Source organism: Somniosus microcephalus, chromosome 7 (assembly GCF_052327205.1).
Source record: "Somniosus microcephalus isolate GS21.2 chromosome 7, FLI_Smic_1.0, whole genome shotgun sequence".
Taxonomy (NCBI): domain Eukaryota; kingdom Metazoa; phylum Chordata; class Chondrichthyes; order Squaliformes; family Somniosidae; genus Somniosus; species Somniosus microcephalus.
Window position 1 is genome coordinate 19,855,683 of NC_140993.1, and position 16,709 is coordinate 19,872,391.

General features: G+C 45.7%; 1 protein-coding gene across 4 annotated transcripts in view; it reads left to right on the forward strand.

The window, feature by feature from the left end:
- vps13b (vacuolar protein sorting 13 homolog B) overlaps positions 1–16,709 on the forward strand; it is a 1,087,794-nt gene that overhangs the window by 884,119 nt on the left and 186,966 nt on the right. For all 4 annotated transcript variants that reach the window (XM_085992288.1, XM_085992290.1, XM_085992289.1 and 1 more), the window contains exons 35-36: positions 6,116–6,253; positions 14,542–14,934. In XM_085992288.1, coding sequence (XP_085848414.1) covers positions 6,116–6,253; positions 14,542–14,934 — 531 coding nt within the window. The remainder of the gene's footprint in view (positions 1–6,115; positions 6,254–14,541; positions 14,935–16,709) is intronic.

The window sequence follows — 16,709 nt, forward strand, 5'->3', positions numbered from 1 at the left end:
TAAAGTTTTTAACGGGGCTAAAAATAATCTTACCTTTCTTTAAAGTATTTTAAAATGATAAACCTGTGGAAAAAATGTTTTAATTTTACTTACTTCACCTCTTACCTTGTTAAAAGCGGGCCTTGGGCCTGCCTTTTCCACGCGCAGCTGCTAGGGACTTACCCGCACTGAAAAACCTGTGAAAAAAGCATAAGTTCCAGGCGTACGCGCTGCCTCTCCGGCGCACGCGTTTGACCTTCAAACCCCTTCCTTCAAGAGAACGGAAGTTCCGGTTTCCAGCGCACGCGCAGTGCATGCACAAAACCGCCACTTCCATTGGCCCTACAGGTGACCGCGCACTCACCCGTGGCGACCCGAATTTCTGGGCCATTAATATGTTACCTATTGATTTTTCTCTCTCTCTCATTCTCATTTCGATGGCACCTCCCAAACCCGCGACCTCTACCACCTAGAAGGACAAGGGCAGCAGCCGCATGGGAACACCATCACCTCCGTGTTCCCCTCCAAGTCACACACCATCCTGACTTGGAAATATATCCCCGATCCTTCATAGTCACTGGGTCAAAATCCTGGAACTCCCTACCTAACGGCACTGTGGGAGCACCTTCACCACACGGACTGCAGCGGTTCAAGAAGGCGGCTCACCGCCACTTTCTCGAGGGCAATTAGGGATGGGCAATAAATGCCTTGCCAGCGACACCCACATCCCAGAAACAAATATTTAAAAAATTTACCTCCTACCACCCCCCCCTTACTACCACAAACAATAATCCTATATCTATTAATAAAAACAGAAAATGCTGGAAAAACTCAGCGGGTCAGGCAGCAACTGTGGAGCGAGAAACAGAGCTAACGTTTCAGGTCGCTGACCTTTCGTTAGAGCTTGGAATATGTTATCGATGTAACAGGTTTCAAGCATGTACAGAGGCAGGAAAAGGGGGTGGAAAGAACACAAGGGAAGGTCTGTGATAGGGTGGAAGGCAGGAGAGATTAAAACAGGTGAAGGTAAAAGGAGATGGTAATGGGACAAGTAGAGATACAAAAGATGGGTCTAGAGGAGATGTGAATAGGAATATCAGAATCATCAGCAACAGCTGCCGTCTGGAAAAAATGGGAGCAAAGGTTATGATGTGAAATTGTTGAACTCAGTGTTGAGTCCGGAAGGCTGTAAAGTGCCTAATGGAAAGATGAGGGGCTGTTCCTCGAGCTTACATTGAGTTTCAACAGTGAAGGAGGCCGAAGACAGAGAGGCCAGGGCGGAGCGGAGAATTAAAGTGACTACAGGAAACTTTGTGCTATCCGGCACCGACGGGACCGAGCTGTTGCCGTCCCATCAAAACTGCCGGACAAACCAGCGCTAATGTTGAAACATACGGAGATTTTGAGCTCCGTATCTGGCAACAAACCCTGTTGCTTAGCAACAGCTTCTAAACAGTCAGCCGTACCTTGCAAGCATCTCTGTAGCTTAGCTTCAGCGAGACCTTGCAGAGCCTGACTGGTGAAAAAAAAGCAACGAAAAGAAAAAAACCTAACGAAACGGCTCCTGATTTTTGCCGGTGGCTCGAGCATTCCGGATAGTTAACCTCCGGATAAACCAAAGTTTCCTGTACATCTATTAATATGGACATAACAGTATTGCCATTCTTAACATGGGGGTAGATTGGCATCAAGGTGTTTTTTCTCATTTTTTGTTAATATTTTAATTAATTTGAGCGTAAAAATAAATCCTAGTCTCTTCCACACTGCACAAGGATGACTCTCATAGTTCCATAACATATTCGTACTGCTGAAGCTCATAAGTGAAAGCATGGCTACATGGTGAGGTAACATTCTCCAACTAAATTTAATATACAAGTAGACTACCCTTTATCCGGACTTCCGAAAACCGAAACCCTCTAAAAACCGAAGGTTTTTTCGTTCAGCGTAAGTCGTGCGTACGAACGAAAAAACCTTCGGTTTTTAGAGGGTTCCGGTTTCGGAAGTTCGGATAAAGGGTAAGTCGTGCGCACGACCCCCCGCCGACCCCCCACCCCGCCGGCCCCGGCAACCGCCGACCCCACCAGCCCCGACAACCGCCGGCCCCGACAACCGCCGACCCCCCCGCGGACCCCGCCGGCCCCGACAACCGCCGACCCCCCCGCGGACCCCGCCGGCCCCGACAACCGCCGACCCCCCCCGCCGGCCCCGACAACCGCCGAACCCCCCCGCGGACCCCGCCAGCCCCGACAACCGCCGACCCCGCCAGCCCCGACAACCGCCGACCCCCCCGCCGACCCCGACTGACTTACGCTGAGCGTCAGCGTAAGTCGTGCGCACGACCCACCGCAGACCCCCGCCGACCCACCTTCCGAAATCCGAAATTCTCCTTTATCCGAAACTCGGCTGGTCCCGAGGTTTTTCGGATAAAGGATAGTCTACCTGTATAGGGAAATAATCTGTCAAAGGAACCATTTTAAGTTTCACGCCAATTTTTTCCCTCATTGCTCCTATCCTTAGGATGATAACTCGTGGTGGGAGATGGCTCCAAAAGCACCGAAACATTTGAAACAACTGCAAATGTAGATCAGTAAGGACAGGATTGTGGAATATGGTGCGGGCAGCAGAATTTTGGATGAGCTGAAGTTCATGAGGTCTGTCAGGAGAACATTGGTATGGGTCTCCTGGAGGTTACAGAGGCATGGGCCCCGATAATAACTGCGAGGCAGGAAGGGTGCGGGGAGATTTAGCGGCTGGAAAACCCGGAAGTACAGGTTTCCCCGGAGGAACTGCTGAATTTAACGGCAGGACCTGATTTAATTTCCTTTTTTTCTATCGTTTCCCGGCCGCAGACTGAGAGGCTGCCGGGCAGGTTGGCCTGCAGCTCCAGGCCGCTCACAGGGATCAGCCATCGGGAGAGGGTCGGACACCAGGAGGGGAGATGACCTCAGACGAATATCGGACATCGGGTGGGGAGCCAAAGTGAGGGGGGCGGGGTTGGCTGATCGCCGCGGTGGGGGAAGCACTCTTGCTCCTCCCGGCCCACAAGCAGTGCTGGAGAGGCACTTGCCTGTTCCATCCAGTCGTTCTCGCCTCCCTTCAGCTGTCGCTTTCCCGTGGCCTGGGAAACCCAGCCGGCCGGCCAGCATTAAATTTAAAACTGAGGTAAAATGTGAGGCACTCAGCCTCATTACAATATTTAAATTCGGGACCCGCTTCCGGTTAGCAGGTTAGTCGTCCGCCCCCCCAGCCCGCCTCCGTTAAAACCAGAAGTGGGCATGTAATGGTCAGGTTTCCGATTTTTAAAAAAAAAAATTTTTAACCACATCCTGCAGGTTTAAAATTCCCGTCCCCATGGTCTTTGCGAGGATTTCAGCGATGGGTGGAGCTTGGGCGATACAGGTTGAGCGTCCCAAATCCGGAGCTCCTGAATCTGTAAAATGTTCCGGAATCCGGACACCCTGAGGGAGGCTTACCAAAAACGTAACCTGGGCCCCAGGCATTTCCGGACTTCGGCACGTGTTTCTGACGTCCGAAGTCCGTAAATATCGCAACCTGGGCTCGGGCGTTTCCGGACTTCGGACATCAGAAACACGTTCCGAGGTCCGGAAAAAAACCCCGAAAACCGGCTCGGCCTCGGTCCCGAGGTTGCTGGATTCGGGACGCTCAACCTGTACTACGAAAGTAAAAGTTGACTGAGTTTGTGATGGTGTCAGAAGCTGAGCTAGGGGTCAAACAGATAAGTCATTATATATGATACATGCCCGGCACTTTCAGAAAGCCTTTTTAATAATGCACGTGAGAATCCCAGTTGAAGTCACGTGCCCAGAAAAATCATGTTAGAGGGGCACTCGGACGAGACACAGCACGGAGCTGGCCTGTGCAAACATTGCTAACTTGCTTCTGTGTCCCGAGCTTGATCTGGTCAATGCTGAGTTATGTGGGGAGTGCAGGAATTTGCCAACACTTGCTGAGTGTAGCCCACAAGGAAAATTTGCAAACCACGACTGTATAGAATGTATTGCAGGCTAGGAGACCATTCAGCCCATTGTGCTTGTGCTGGAGCTAGCTGTTCAAGTGGAACTGGCTCCCTCGCTGCTTCTTCCACTTTAGTTTTATGCTTTTCCTTTCGTGAACGTTTACTAGAATAAAGAGCATCCTTTAACAAAGTTATTGATAAAAATGACTGCTTAGTAACACTGATATATATCTGGTCACCACATTACAGGAGGGATGTGATTGCACTAGAGCGGGTGCAGAGGAGATTTACGAGGATGTTGCCTGGGCTGGGGAATTTTAGCTATGAGGAAAGATTGGATAGGCTGGGGCTGTTTTCTTTGGAACAGAGGAGGCTGAGGTGAGATTCAATTGAGGTGTGTAAAATTATGAGGGGCCGAGATATAGTGGATAGGAAGGACCTATTTCCCTTAGCAGAGAGGTCAATATCCAGGGAGCATAGATTTAAAGTAACTGGTAGAAGGATTAGAGGGGAGTTGAGGAGAACTTTTTTCACCCAGAGGGTGGTGGGGTCTGGAACACACTGCCTAAAAGGGTGGGAGAGGCAGAAACCCTCATCACATTTGAAAAGTACTTGGATATGCACTTGAAGTGCGGTAACCTACAGGGCTACGGACCAAGAGCTGGAAAGTGGGATTAGGCCGGATAGCTCTTTGTCGGCCGGCACGGACACGATGGGCCGAATGGCCTCCTCCTGTGCCGTAACTTTCTATGATATAGGTGAGACAGTAGCATGCATTGAACGGAATATAGATTTATGTACACAATTTAATGGGTATAATTTACACTGGTAAGTTGTAGCATGGCAAATATTTTATCAGTGACAACAGAAATCTTAGCAATCAGGAAACTTTAGAAAGAACATGATGGAAAATGGGGATAGATTATATTGTGTTATGGTTGAGAGCAGAAGATTCAGATTTGTGAATCGGACCGCAATAGTTGCGAGGTGGGTATTCCACGGTTTAGCTGCTTAAGATGTGCGTAGGATTGTTGATCCTACAGAAGTGTGGAATGAAGAAAGATTTACTTGCGTGTCTCAGATGCTACTCATGAAGGACGATACAAATTGGGAAGGACATGACATGTTGATTTTTCTCAACAATTGAGAAAGTGTTGGCATATCTACAGCCATATGTAAATCCCGTTACATATATTCATTCTGTTCATTCCTTTGCAAATGAGACAAGTACTTTGCCATTTAACCTAGTTGTGCTGCCACTTTGCGTTTAGTCTGAGCTCAGTATTGCAGAATCTTTGGTGGACTTGCACGGCATTCAAGATGGCGGTAGAAGCCAACATCCTGTTATTGAGGGTCTGGCATTGCTTTGCCTGCTCTCTCGATGTGAGCGGATGAAAGTACATTGCACTAAAATAGGAGAGTTCCATTTATTCTAAATTAAACAGATTGCCTGGCGAGGGGGAAAATAGAGCTGATTTGTAATGAATGAGTGGGATATTTTGAGATTAGTTTTATCTCTGTGCAGGAAACTCTTGGTGCCGGTTGATTAAAAATTCCGGATGCCGGAGAGGGTTATCTACCGAGGCTATTTTTAACATACAAAAATTTAAAAAAATCAAGAAATGTGCAGTATAATTTGCAGAATGTTGTGTTAAAGAGAATACCGGCAGCGCGGGAGAGTCAGACTCCTGTTATTGAGGTGTTTGGACTTCCGACAGCGCCAAGAAGCCGAGTCGTGGCAGTTTGGAGAACTACCCCCACTGACTAACTCGGCCACCGCGGGAGACTCGGACTCGGCAACATTTCCGGTTATTGAGGTGTTGTTTTCGGAGTATGAATTTGGCCGGTTAATAGAGAATTCCGGATATTTAGGTGCCGTTTAAACGAGAGTTTCCTATATAATCCGATGTTGTTGTGTAATTCAACGTGAGGGCAAACTAAATCCATATTTTACATTAAACACGAACCTCCAGCGGCTTCGTTTTTTTTTACAAGGAAAATGATTTTCACTGGGATAAATGTTATATCTGGCATTTGAAGCAGTTTGTCAAATTTGGCACTTAATTTGGCAATGCTCGTTCCTCACATTTCAGCCTTTTCCCCCAAAAAAAGCGAGAGGAGTGATGTAATATGTGATTTCATTTTTTGTTTTTGTTGTAGATCCTGGGAAGACACTTCCCGAAGCTCTGGACTACAGTGTGTTTTGGTTGCAGACTGTTGCGGGGGATGCCGATCTCAAAGCCGGCATTCCCCCTCCGCTCATCTCTTTACAAATCAAAGACTTCCTCAACGGGCCAGGTAAGAGCACAAGACTTTACACTACCGGTGCCCGTGCTTGTGTGATCTAAGTCACCAGGAAAAATAAAAACGGGAAATAACAACAGAACACGCTGGAAAAAACTCAGCAGGCCAGGCAACATCCGCAGAGAGAGAAACAGAGTTAACGTTTCAGGTCAAAACCCTTCGTCAGAACTGAGAAAAAAAAGGCAGGAAATGAAACAGATTAAAAGGCCAGTTTGGGGGCTGGGAAATAGGGGTGAAAGAACAAAAGGGAAGGTCTGGGAGGTGAAGAGACATTAAGAGATATTCAAGACGAGATGAGATGGTAATAGGACAGGTAAAGAGACAAAAGATGGCTCTAGATGAAGTGTGAAAGGCGCTGGCAGAATGAGAGACAGCTGCCATGTGGGAGTGAGAAAAAGGAAAAGGCACAAATCAAAGGAGTGGATAAAAATATATAAATATGATAGGGGCCGAGGTTATGATCTGAAATTGTTGAACTCGATATTGAGTCCGGAAGGCTGTAAAGTGCCTAATCGGAAGACGAGGTGCTGTTCCTCGAGCTTACGCTGAGCTTCCGTGGAACAATGCAAGAGGCCGCGGACGGTGAGGTCAGAGTGGGAATGGGGCGGAGAATTAAAGTGACAGGCGACCGGAAGCTCAGGGTCATCCTTACGGACTGAGCGGAGGTGTTCCGCAAAGCGGTCACCCAATCTGCGTTTGGTCTCCCCAATGTAGAGGAGACCGCATCGTGAGCAGCGAATACAGTATACTAGATTGCAAGAAGTACAGGTGTTTCAGCTGGAAGGGGTGTTTGGGGCCCTGGACAGTGGGAAGGGGGGAGGTATAAGGGCAGGTGTTGCATCTCCTATATAAAATATATAATAAAACTGGGGCTTGATTACAGCAGCAAAGTCTGCGAGCTATCATTCGTTAAAATACGTTCCCCGAAAAGTGCAGCTTTTGATTCCTTCAAAAATCGTGCACATGTGCGCCATTAGGAGAGTGCAGCTAAAACGCTTCTCGGGCGGAGCTGCACCCTTCATCCTCTTGCGCTCGATTTTTATGTGGTGCAAGCTGGAACAGTAATCCTCAGAGGATTGAGTGAAGATTTTTTAAAATTTACTCAAGTGAACTGTACGTTGTAAACAATTTGTCAGTTGGCAGGAGAAGGAGATAAACAGATGCAATTTAGCAGAAACTTAATCTCGTAATTCAAACACACAGGAAGCCCAGCAGTCATTCTGCATTATAAAAAGCCGAGTTCAATGACAGCAAGTAGCTAGACAGTGAAACCGCTAATGAATGGGTAATGGCAGGATATGGTAATGCACTTGATACCACATGAAGGGGCGATTTTTCCATACATTTGGCAAAGGCAGCCAACATATATTTTTTCCAGATTGAGGTAACAGGATACTAGTGTTGGTGTGTACACGTTATAGTTCCTGCAGGAAATGGTGCTAGCAACACTCAGACCTGGACGATAAGAATGTAACGGTGTACTCTGTAAGGAAAAAGCCAATTATTGGCGTATCTGTGCAGGTTATAAATCGGTGGTGTAAGCCCGTCCATCATCCTGGCTGGCTTCAAATTCTTGTAGTTTAAGGTCCTCCACGGCTTACTTTAGTTTATTACTAGCTGGAGAGACATAGCTTTATATGGGCCTTCAGAAAATAGCAATAAAAACTGATGTTGGCATCCTGTACGCTTAAAAAATAGTAGCATTGTGTTACCATTCTGGCAAAAGAAAAGGATTATTTGCTGTATCCAAAATGTTACACATAACATAATTCAAATAAAACTTCTGCTGCCTGTTTCCCCTCTGCCGTATAAACATGTGATTGATTGAGCCGCCCCCCCCCCCCCCCCCAGCCCTGCCCCACACTGGTTCAGGATACCAAATAAGTATTTCTTCAAGAGATTCCTGAATTTAGCAAAGGGTATAATTCCGTCCATTAACAAGGTCAGTGGTTTCTCGAAAACCTGCAGCATAATGTGATCAGAAACCCACTAGACCAATAACTCCGGCAGGTGATAGATTAGTTGGAACAAATTGCAACCATTATGACCTGGCATCCCTGGTTTCTATCAAGCCAGTTTTTTTCTTCTCTCGAGGAGAAAAAAAATGTCGTCATTTTTACACAGTGGTTGGGCCCAGCAGAGTGCCTGTTACAGGTTAATTTGAATCATATGAAGTGTCACTGGCCTCAGCTGACACGAGCTTCATTCCATGTGTGAAACTGTAATAAATCCATTCCCAACTGAGGCAAATCCCCTATGAGTAGGTGAATTAATCCAGGCCTCATACTGGCATGCCGGCCCTCCATAATTTGAAGCAGGGCAACCTAGTCCCATTGCAACCAAAAAAAGAAAGCTACAGCGAGGGAGCATTAGATCAGATGCACGCTGAACCTTCACAGTTCATTCAGTTCAGATGCGTGTCACAGATACGGCATCATATAAATTTAGGAATTTGCCCAATTGATCCCAGTTTTACAGTGTTTCTAACCATGGTGACACTGTTTGAAGTAATCATCTTTGATTTAAAGCGAGTTGACATGTGAAAAAATTGAGTTCGTCAAAATGTTGCTTTTTAAAAAAAAAAAATTAACTTGAGGTCACTTGTTAATGTAATATGTTTTTATTAATAGATTTATTTGCTTCCAGAGACAGTTGTTTGACATTGCAGCACCAATGTAATTCAGCACCAAAATCAGTGTTTCTGCTTAGGAATACGAGAAAACACCTTCAAAGGAAAATATACTTGCTATCACATCAATGACAACAACTTGCATATAGTGTAAGAGGTCTTCACAGGAGCATTATCGAACAAAAATTTAACACCAAGCCACATAAGGGGGGAGAAATGGGCACCTTTGCGCCTCCGGTCATCGCCTCTGGGGGGCGCTAGCCACTTGCCGCCCGGGCGCGGTGAGAAGATCGCCTCCCGCTAAATTCGACGGGAGGTTTGTGGCGGCGGTATGGCGTTGCGCCCCGATCTCCTTCGCCCGGAGATCGTGACTTCATCGGCGTGCGCATCGCCCCGGTAGCGCCCCGGATCCGAACTTTGGTTCCGCCCCCTGCAGCATCGCTGGGCGGCAACACCAATAGCTGCAGGAGGCGTTCATCAGGAGGCCGGGCGCTCCGGGCACGAGATTTAAAGGCGAGGTGGCCGAGGTAGGGAAAAAAATAATCAAATGCTTGTTTTCTGTTTTTTTTTTCCTTTTTTTCCCCAGCGCTCGATCAGCCCGGCGCTCTGCTGCAGAGCATCGGGCTGATTGGGCCGGATCGTGGCTGCTGTCGGGGACCAGGTAAGTTTTGCCCTTGCAGAGCCTGCAGCGATGGCCCTTCCCTTTAAAGGAGGGAAGGAGCCTTCCAACGCAGCAGTGCTGCACAGCCCAGTGTACAGCCCTGCTCACCTACTGCCCCGCCTGCTGCCTGTTGTGCTCCAGGAAGAAAGTGGCGCGTTTGATTTAGCGCTTCACTTCCTTCCTGGAGCGCAAAACCAAATTTTTTAAAAAGATGAGGAACATTAGCGCCTTGACAGGGTAGATGCTGAGAAGCTGTCTCCCCTGGCTGGAGAGTCTAGAACTAGGGGGCATAGTCTCAGGATAAGGGGTCGGCCATTTAGTACTGAGATGAGGAATTTCTTCACACAGAGGGTGGTGAATCTTTGGAATTCTCTACCCCAGAGGGCTGTGGATGCTCAGTCGTTGAGTATATTCAAGACAGAGGTCGATCTTTTTGGATTAAGGGAATCAAGAGATACGGAGATTGGGCAGGAAAGTGGTGTTGAGGTCAAAGATCAGCCATGATCTTATTGAATGGCGGAGCAGGCTTGAAGGGCCGTATGGCCGACTCCTGCTCCTAATTCTTATGTTCCATGACCTTATTGATTTCCTTCCTGTCTTGTGACTTTCCCCAACTCCTATCCTACTGTTCCATGCTCTTATCTGCTCTGGACAGGTTCACAGTGTCTCTCCCTTCCAGTATCGACAACCTCTGCTGCACAGGCTGCTGACTGTCTGCAGGAATACATCCAAGCTGTTTCACACCCTTCTCCCAGCAACTACCACATCTGTTGCACTGCTCAGGAGACAGTGCCTCCAACCTCTTGCCCCTCCCTGATCCTTCAACTCCTCCTCCAGGCACTCTCGTGTGTCTTCAACTACCTATCCCCTCTCTATTGCTGTGCAAGATGTCTGCTCTCCGGAGGACAGTGCCCTTTGCATCCGTAACATAATCTTGGATAAGAGCATTAATATCCTGTATCCAACAGAAGCTTGGCTGGTCTTTCCCTCTCACCGAGCTGCTCCTGTTGTCCTACGCATTGACTTAAAGATCCTCACTCACTTTCAAATCCCTCCATAAGAACATAAGAAATAGGAGCAGGAGTAGGCCATTCAGTGAGATCATGGCTGATCTTCTGCCTCAACTCCATTCACCGGCCTTATTGCCATATCCCTTGATGCCCTTACTAGTCAGAAACCTATCGACTTCTGTTTGAATATACCCACTGACTGAGCCTCCACAGCCCTCTGGGGTAGAGAATTCCAAAGATTCACCACCCTCTGTGTGAAGAAATTTCTTCTCATCTCAGTCCTGAATGGCCTACCCTTTATCCTGAGGCTGTGGCCCCTGGTTCTAGATTCCCCAGCCAAGTGAAACATTCTCCCAGCATCCACCCTATCAAGCCCTGTAATAATTCTGTATGCTTCAATGAGATTCCCTCTCATTCTTCTGAATTCAAGAGAATACAGGTCTAGTTTACTCAGTCTCTTCTCTGGTCTCATCTCATGCTATTTAAGTAATCTTGTCCAGCCATAAGTCCTCACCTATTGTTCCACAGGGGTTTGGATCACTGCTTGTCCATTGTCACCTCCGTTGTATCATCAGGGGCCGTCATCTGTCATCCATTGCACCACTACTCTGGAGCTCCCTTTCAAATCCACTTTAATTGGTACCTCTTTTGATACTTTTCAAGGTATCCTGAAAAACCTGTCTCTTTAACCATGCCCTTGGCCTCATTCTTCCACCATGCGTCCCACTCCACACAAGTTCCTTCACTTCCTACTTCGTGTCTATCTCTCGGCTCCTTGTAAATTTTTCTGGAACTTTAAAAAAAAAAAAAATGAGAAGCACTATATAAATATAATAAAGGGGGGAAAATTCAGTTGTTTGCCCCTCCCGTTAGCACCTTAAGAGGGCGCTAATGGGGCGCAAAGCAACTAGCGCCCGGGCGCGACGATATTTGCGCCGCTCGCGAAATTAACTAGACATTTTGTGGCGGCGCTAAACACTACCGCCACGATCTCCTGCGCCGGCAGATCGTGACGTCAGTCGAGTGCGCAACGCCCCGGTAGCGCCCGGGACCGGATATTGAGTGGCGCCCCCTGCCTTACCGCCTGCCGCTAGCAACGACCGGTTGAGGGGAGCGTTTTGCAGTCCGAAAGGGACTGGTGGAGCGCTATTTAAAGGTGACCGCTTCCTGCCTTTTTTTGTTGGTGGTATTTTTGCACCACGCATTCTGAGAGAGAGAGACTTCTGATGAGATTCAATGCTGTGTGAAGGAGTTTTGGGTACTGAGCAGCACTTTGCAGGTTCATTTTGATTTGCCCTTCCTTGCTTCGCCAGCGCTCTGAGGTAGCGCCTCACTGCTCGGCCTTTGCGACTTAAGACAGGTGTGACGTGCCTGATTTAGCGCTCCAACCACCTCCAGGGGCGATAAAAGCCAAGTTTGCCGTCAGAGGCGATAATTAGCACCAGGCGCTAAACTTTGCGCACGGCCAATTATAGCGCCCCAAAACGCGGCGATACTGAATTTATCCCCTAAATTGTTTTCAGCTTCGTAAATAAGAGCCTCGAAAGAACGTGTTTGGAATTGCTATCAGTACAGATGTCAGAATGCTTCCACTCTCTTAGATGCTTTTGCGTTATGTCAGGTGGGGCTTTCATGGTATGAAGATGGACTTGATATGGTTAGAAGTCCGGTCTCTGGAATATTGTAAAAAAAAAAAATATTTGACAAATTTCTTTGCATTTTCAGGTAAGAACTTGAATGGAGGCTCTTTCACCTCCAAGCACAGATTCAAACCGTGTACTTAAAAAAAGGAAAGAAACAACTTAATCTAAATTAAATAAATTCTTCAAAGCTGTGTAATTATTTAATGCAAGCACAAAAAATTACTGTCACCAGTTTAAAAAGTCAGGTACAAATATGAGGACGCGGTGAAGATTTTGTTACCAGTATACATAACCTTTTTGTTTTTATTTGAATTACATTTTTGGAAAATTTTCTTTTTTAAAAAATAAATATATTTTCTTTTGAGATACAACCATTCTAATACCATTGACGATTTGGAATTGCTATCAGTATATCTAGCCCATATATGTAATGTGGGGCCAAATTTTTAAAAAGAATCTAGTGGCAAACTCCACGTGGATAATATATTTGAATTTATGCTTTCACACTGTGTGATTAGTGGTATGACAATGAGTCTGAAGGTTGTGGGGTTCAAGCCCCACTCCAGGGACTTGAGCATACAATCTAGGCTGACACTCCCAGTGCAGTGCTGAGGGAGTGCTGCACTGTCGGAGGTGACGTCTCTCAGATGAGACGTCAAACCGAGGCCCCGTCAGCTCTCTCAGGTGGACGCAAAAGATCCCACGGCCACTATTCGAAGAGGAGCAGGGGAGTTCTCCCCGGTGTCCTGGGCTATATTTATCCCTCAACCAATATCACTAAAACAGATTATCTGATCATTATCACATTGCTGTTTGTGGGAGCTTGCTGTGCACAACTTGGCTGCTGCGATTCCCTACATGACAACAGTGACTACACTTCATAAGTACATCGTTGGCCGTAAAGTGAGTTGGGACATCCTGAGGATGTGAAAGGCGCTATATAAATGCAAGATTTTTCTTTCTTTCATTGTGAAAGCAATATCTTTGCTCCCAAGTATGTGTTCAAGTTTTAATATACTTCATAGGTACAGTTATAGTTCACCTAAAAATGTGCTCGAGAACAGCCCCTTGTACATATAATAGTAACATTTCTTTTAAATACATGTAAACTAGAAGTTTAGTTTAAAAATGTAGCTGCACGATGGGATTTAATACAAGGCACCCGCTTTTGTAAAGCTTTTCTGAGCTTTAAGTGTCCCAAATATTATTAATGACATATATTTGTTGTAACATTTCTCCATTAAAAAAAAAATCCAATTATAAATGATAACGGCAAAGTTAATTTTCTATATTTTAGCGCCACCAACATCGTCAAGTCCAATGTGATATTTCACTTCAATGGCATCCAACTATCCAGTGAGTTTTTGATTCAAGCCGTAACAGAACTCTAGTCCATATCGTGTACTTACCCCCTTGCAACAGCAGTGGCCAGTTTTTTATTCTTTTTAATAAAAGGCAAATGCAAAGTAAAAGCTGAACCTGTCTACTACAAAATAACATATGTTTGAAGGAAGCAGTGCAGACACGCACGGGATCCCTAATTGAATTTGAGCACTTGTGGCACAAGCTGGCCCAGCTCCACCCCAGGACTGCACACACCTCTTGTAATTCACCCCAAATGTCCGTTGCTTGACGTACCACACAGTCTAATCGTAACTTGAGATTTATTATGTGGCATTTACCGTATTGTTTAAAAATTAGTTGATTTGTATTTCCCTCAGTGTTGGTAAGGAGCCTGTGGATTTGACAAATTGACTAATACGTACAAGATGTGCTCTTGAGTAAATTTTGTTTCAATGTTTTATCTTAAAGAAGGTAAATAGATTCTGGGAGCAGCTGGCTGTTGAGGAATAAGAAGATTCTCCCCACTCTTGACTCTCAAATGACTGCTGGCTAAATTGAGGATAACACAGACTTAAATGAGGACTCCATGTTAAAGATTGTGTTCTGTACAATTGATTAGGTGGAAGTAATGACCCCTTTAAAGAATTTTAAGCAACAAACTAGGTGTAGGTACACAGGCATTTCTGACTACTCGAATTATAAGTGGTTAAATTATCAGAAAACGCTTGTGTGTGTGTAAACGAGCCACTGAAAATTGATTTTTTTTGGCGCACAGATTCAAATTGTTTTGTTTTATTTTCTTCACCCCCCCCCCCCCCCCCCCGCCACTGCACAGGACAACTGTTTAATCGGGATGCTATGGTTGTGTATATGGCACTATTAAACATGTTCAGCAAAATAACTAAAATAACCCTTTGCTTTGACATGTATGTCGCGGTCTTCAACAAGTGTTTTCTTGAATATGTACAAATTTTAAAAAAACTTTTTTTTAACAGCTGAAGTTCATTTGGAATTATCGCGTCCCTGGAAAGTCAACCTAAGTCTTGTCAAACTGGATCAAGTAACAAATTTTTTAAAGAGGATTCTGCCCAGATACGGTTCTGAGATCACCTCCAAAGCTGCAGTCTCTCCTGAAACAGTTTATAGTAAAGAGGAGCTGTTTTCATCCGCATCTGGTACGAGGAATGAACCTGGATCGTTTACTGAGAGGACAGAGAGTCCAGGAAGCATTTGGAAAACTATCTCTTTCTTTCAAAAGTTTTCCATCCACACAGCTCAGATTGTGGTGGTAATGGAGACAGTACCTCATCCCAACAGGCCTTGCATTCTGGCCTCTCTTTCCAGTCTGAAAGGCATCCTTGATATAAAAGCAGGGCCCAGTCCCACAGGTGAGTCATCACAGAACTTGTATTTCCCGATTACACCGTGGCGATTTACTGTTGCAAGTTAATTAACACTGGCTAAAAGTAATGGTGTTAAAATGTAACCGTGTTAATTTAGATCCCATTTCCCCTCATGGTCATTTGGGGAAAGGGCTATAAACTCAAGACGACTTGTTTCCCTTGATCTACAGGGCAATTTCCCTTGTTAAATAACCACCTCTCCCACTGCACCATTATTTAATATTAGGTTTTAAAACTAGATTTCGATGCCTAGTTGGAGAGGGAGGAACAGTCAGCTGTCATCTCGATTGGTAAATTGTTCAAGTGCGGCTGGGTGCATTACAATGTTTATGAATCCAGAAAGTATATAATTACCTGTTTTCGGAAGTGCGCTTGCCTTACTGCGAACATATTTCTAAAGTGCACGCACGCACACATGCACACGCACACACATACACGCACACATATATTCTGATCTTTTAGTTTTTTTTAATTCATTCACGGAATGTGGGCGTCGCCGGCCCTTATTGCCCATCCCTAATTGCCCTCGAAGGTGCTGGTGAGCCACTGCCTTGAATACAACTGAGTGGCTTGCTAGGCCAGTTCAGAGAGGCAGTTAAGAGTCAACCACATTGCAGTGGGCCTGGAGTCACATATAGGCCAGACCGGTTAAGGACAGCAGATTTCCTTCCCTAAAGGACATTAGTGAACCAGATGGATTTTTTTTTTTTAATGACAATCCGATAGTTTCATGGTCACCATTACTGATACAGGTTGAGCGTCCCAAATTCGGAGATCCGGAATGTTCTGAGTCTGGACTCCGGGACGATTGGTGGCAGGGGTCCGGAATCCGTAAAATGTTCCGGAATCCGGACACCCTGAGGGAGGCTTACCAAAAACACAACCTGGGACCAGGCATTTTCGGACTGGGCACGTGTTTCTGATGTCCGAAGTCCGGAAAAACCCGAAAACCGGCTCGGCCTCAGTCCCGAGGTTGCCGGATTCAGGACGCTCAACCTGTACTAGCTATTGATTCCAGATTTATTTAATTAGCACAAGCCAGGAGGTTTTTTTTTTAAAGTCTGATCCGAATGGCTACTAGACCTTTTGAACTTTTTTCCCCCATCAAAACCCAAACATTTGGATTAAATTTGCATTAAGCCAAGGGTGGACCTGTTGTCCAGCAGCATTGTCAAATGCCAGTACTGTGTGCACCTTGTCCGGTGTACCAAGTTTTGGAAGTACAATGATTTTGAAAAAGTGCATAAACAAAGGAACAAGCTCTGTTTTTGCTGTGAAGGTAAATGGTATGCTGCAGTTCCTGAGCCGTATCAGTTTGCTAAAGGCAGCTGGTACAAATGAATAGCAATTTCTCACTTCTAACCAGACTTGCAGGTTTCCTTCATTGTGAAATTTTACGTTAAGAGGAAAAATGCACGCACGTATGTTTTAAATGTACCTTGTATTTTCAAACGGTATTCGAGTTAGTTATTCATACCTGATAACTTACAACACCCGGGAATGTGCCAGTCCCGGTGGGGCCTTTGTTATTAGCTTAGAAGTTGACTCATAATAATATTGTGTAACTTGGCTATTAGATTCCCAATGTCACAGGAGGTTCAGCAAGATTCACTATCTTCTGTTAAAATGTTGTTTGTTTAAGAAGAAATTCCGATGAAACGAATGCATGAGCAAGCAGAAAAATGGTGCAGAATAAAACTGCGGCAGTAACTCATTTTTAGTTTTCAACTCCGTAGATTGCATGTACCGTTAACTCTGTA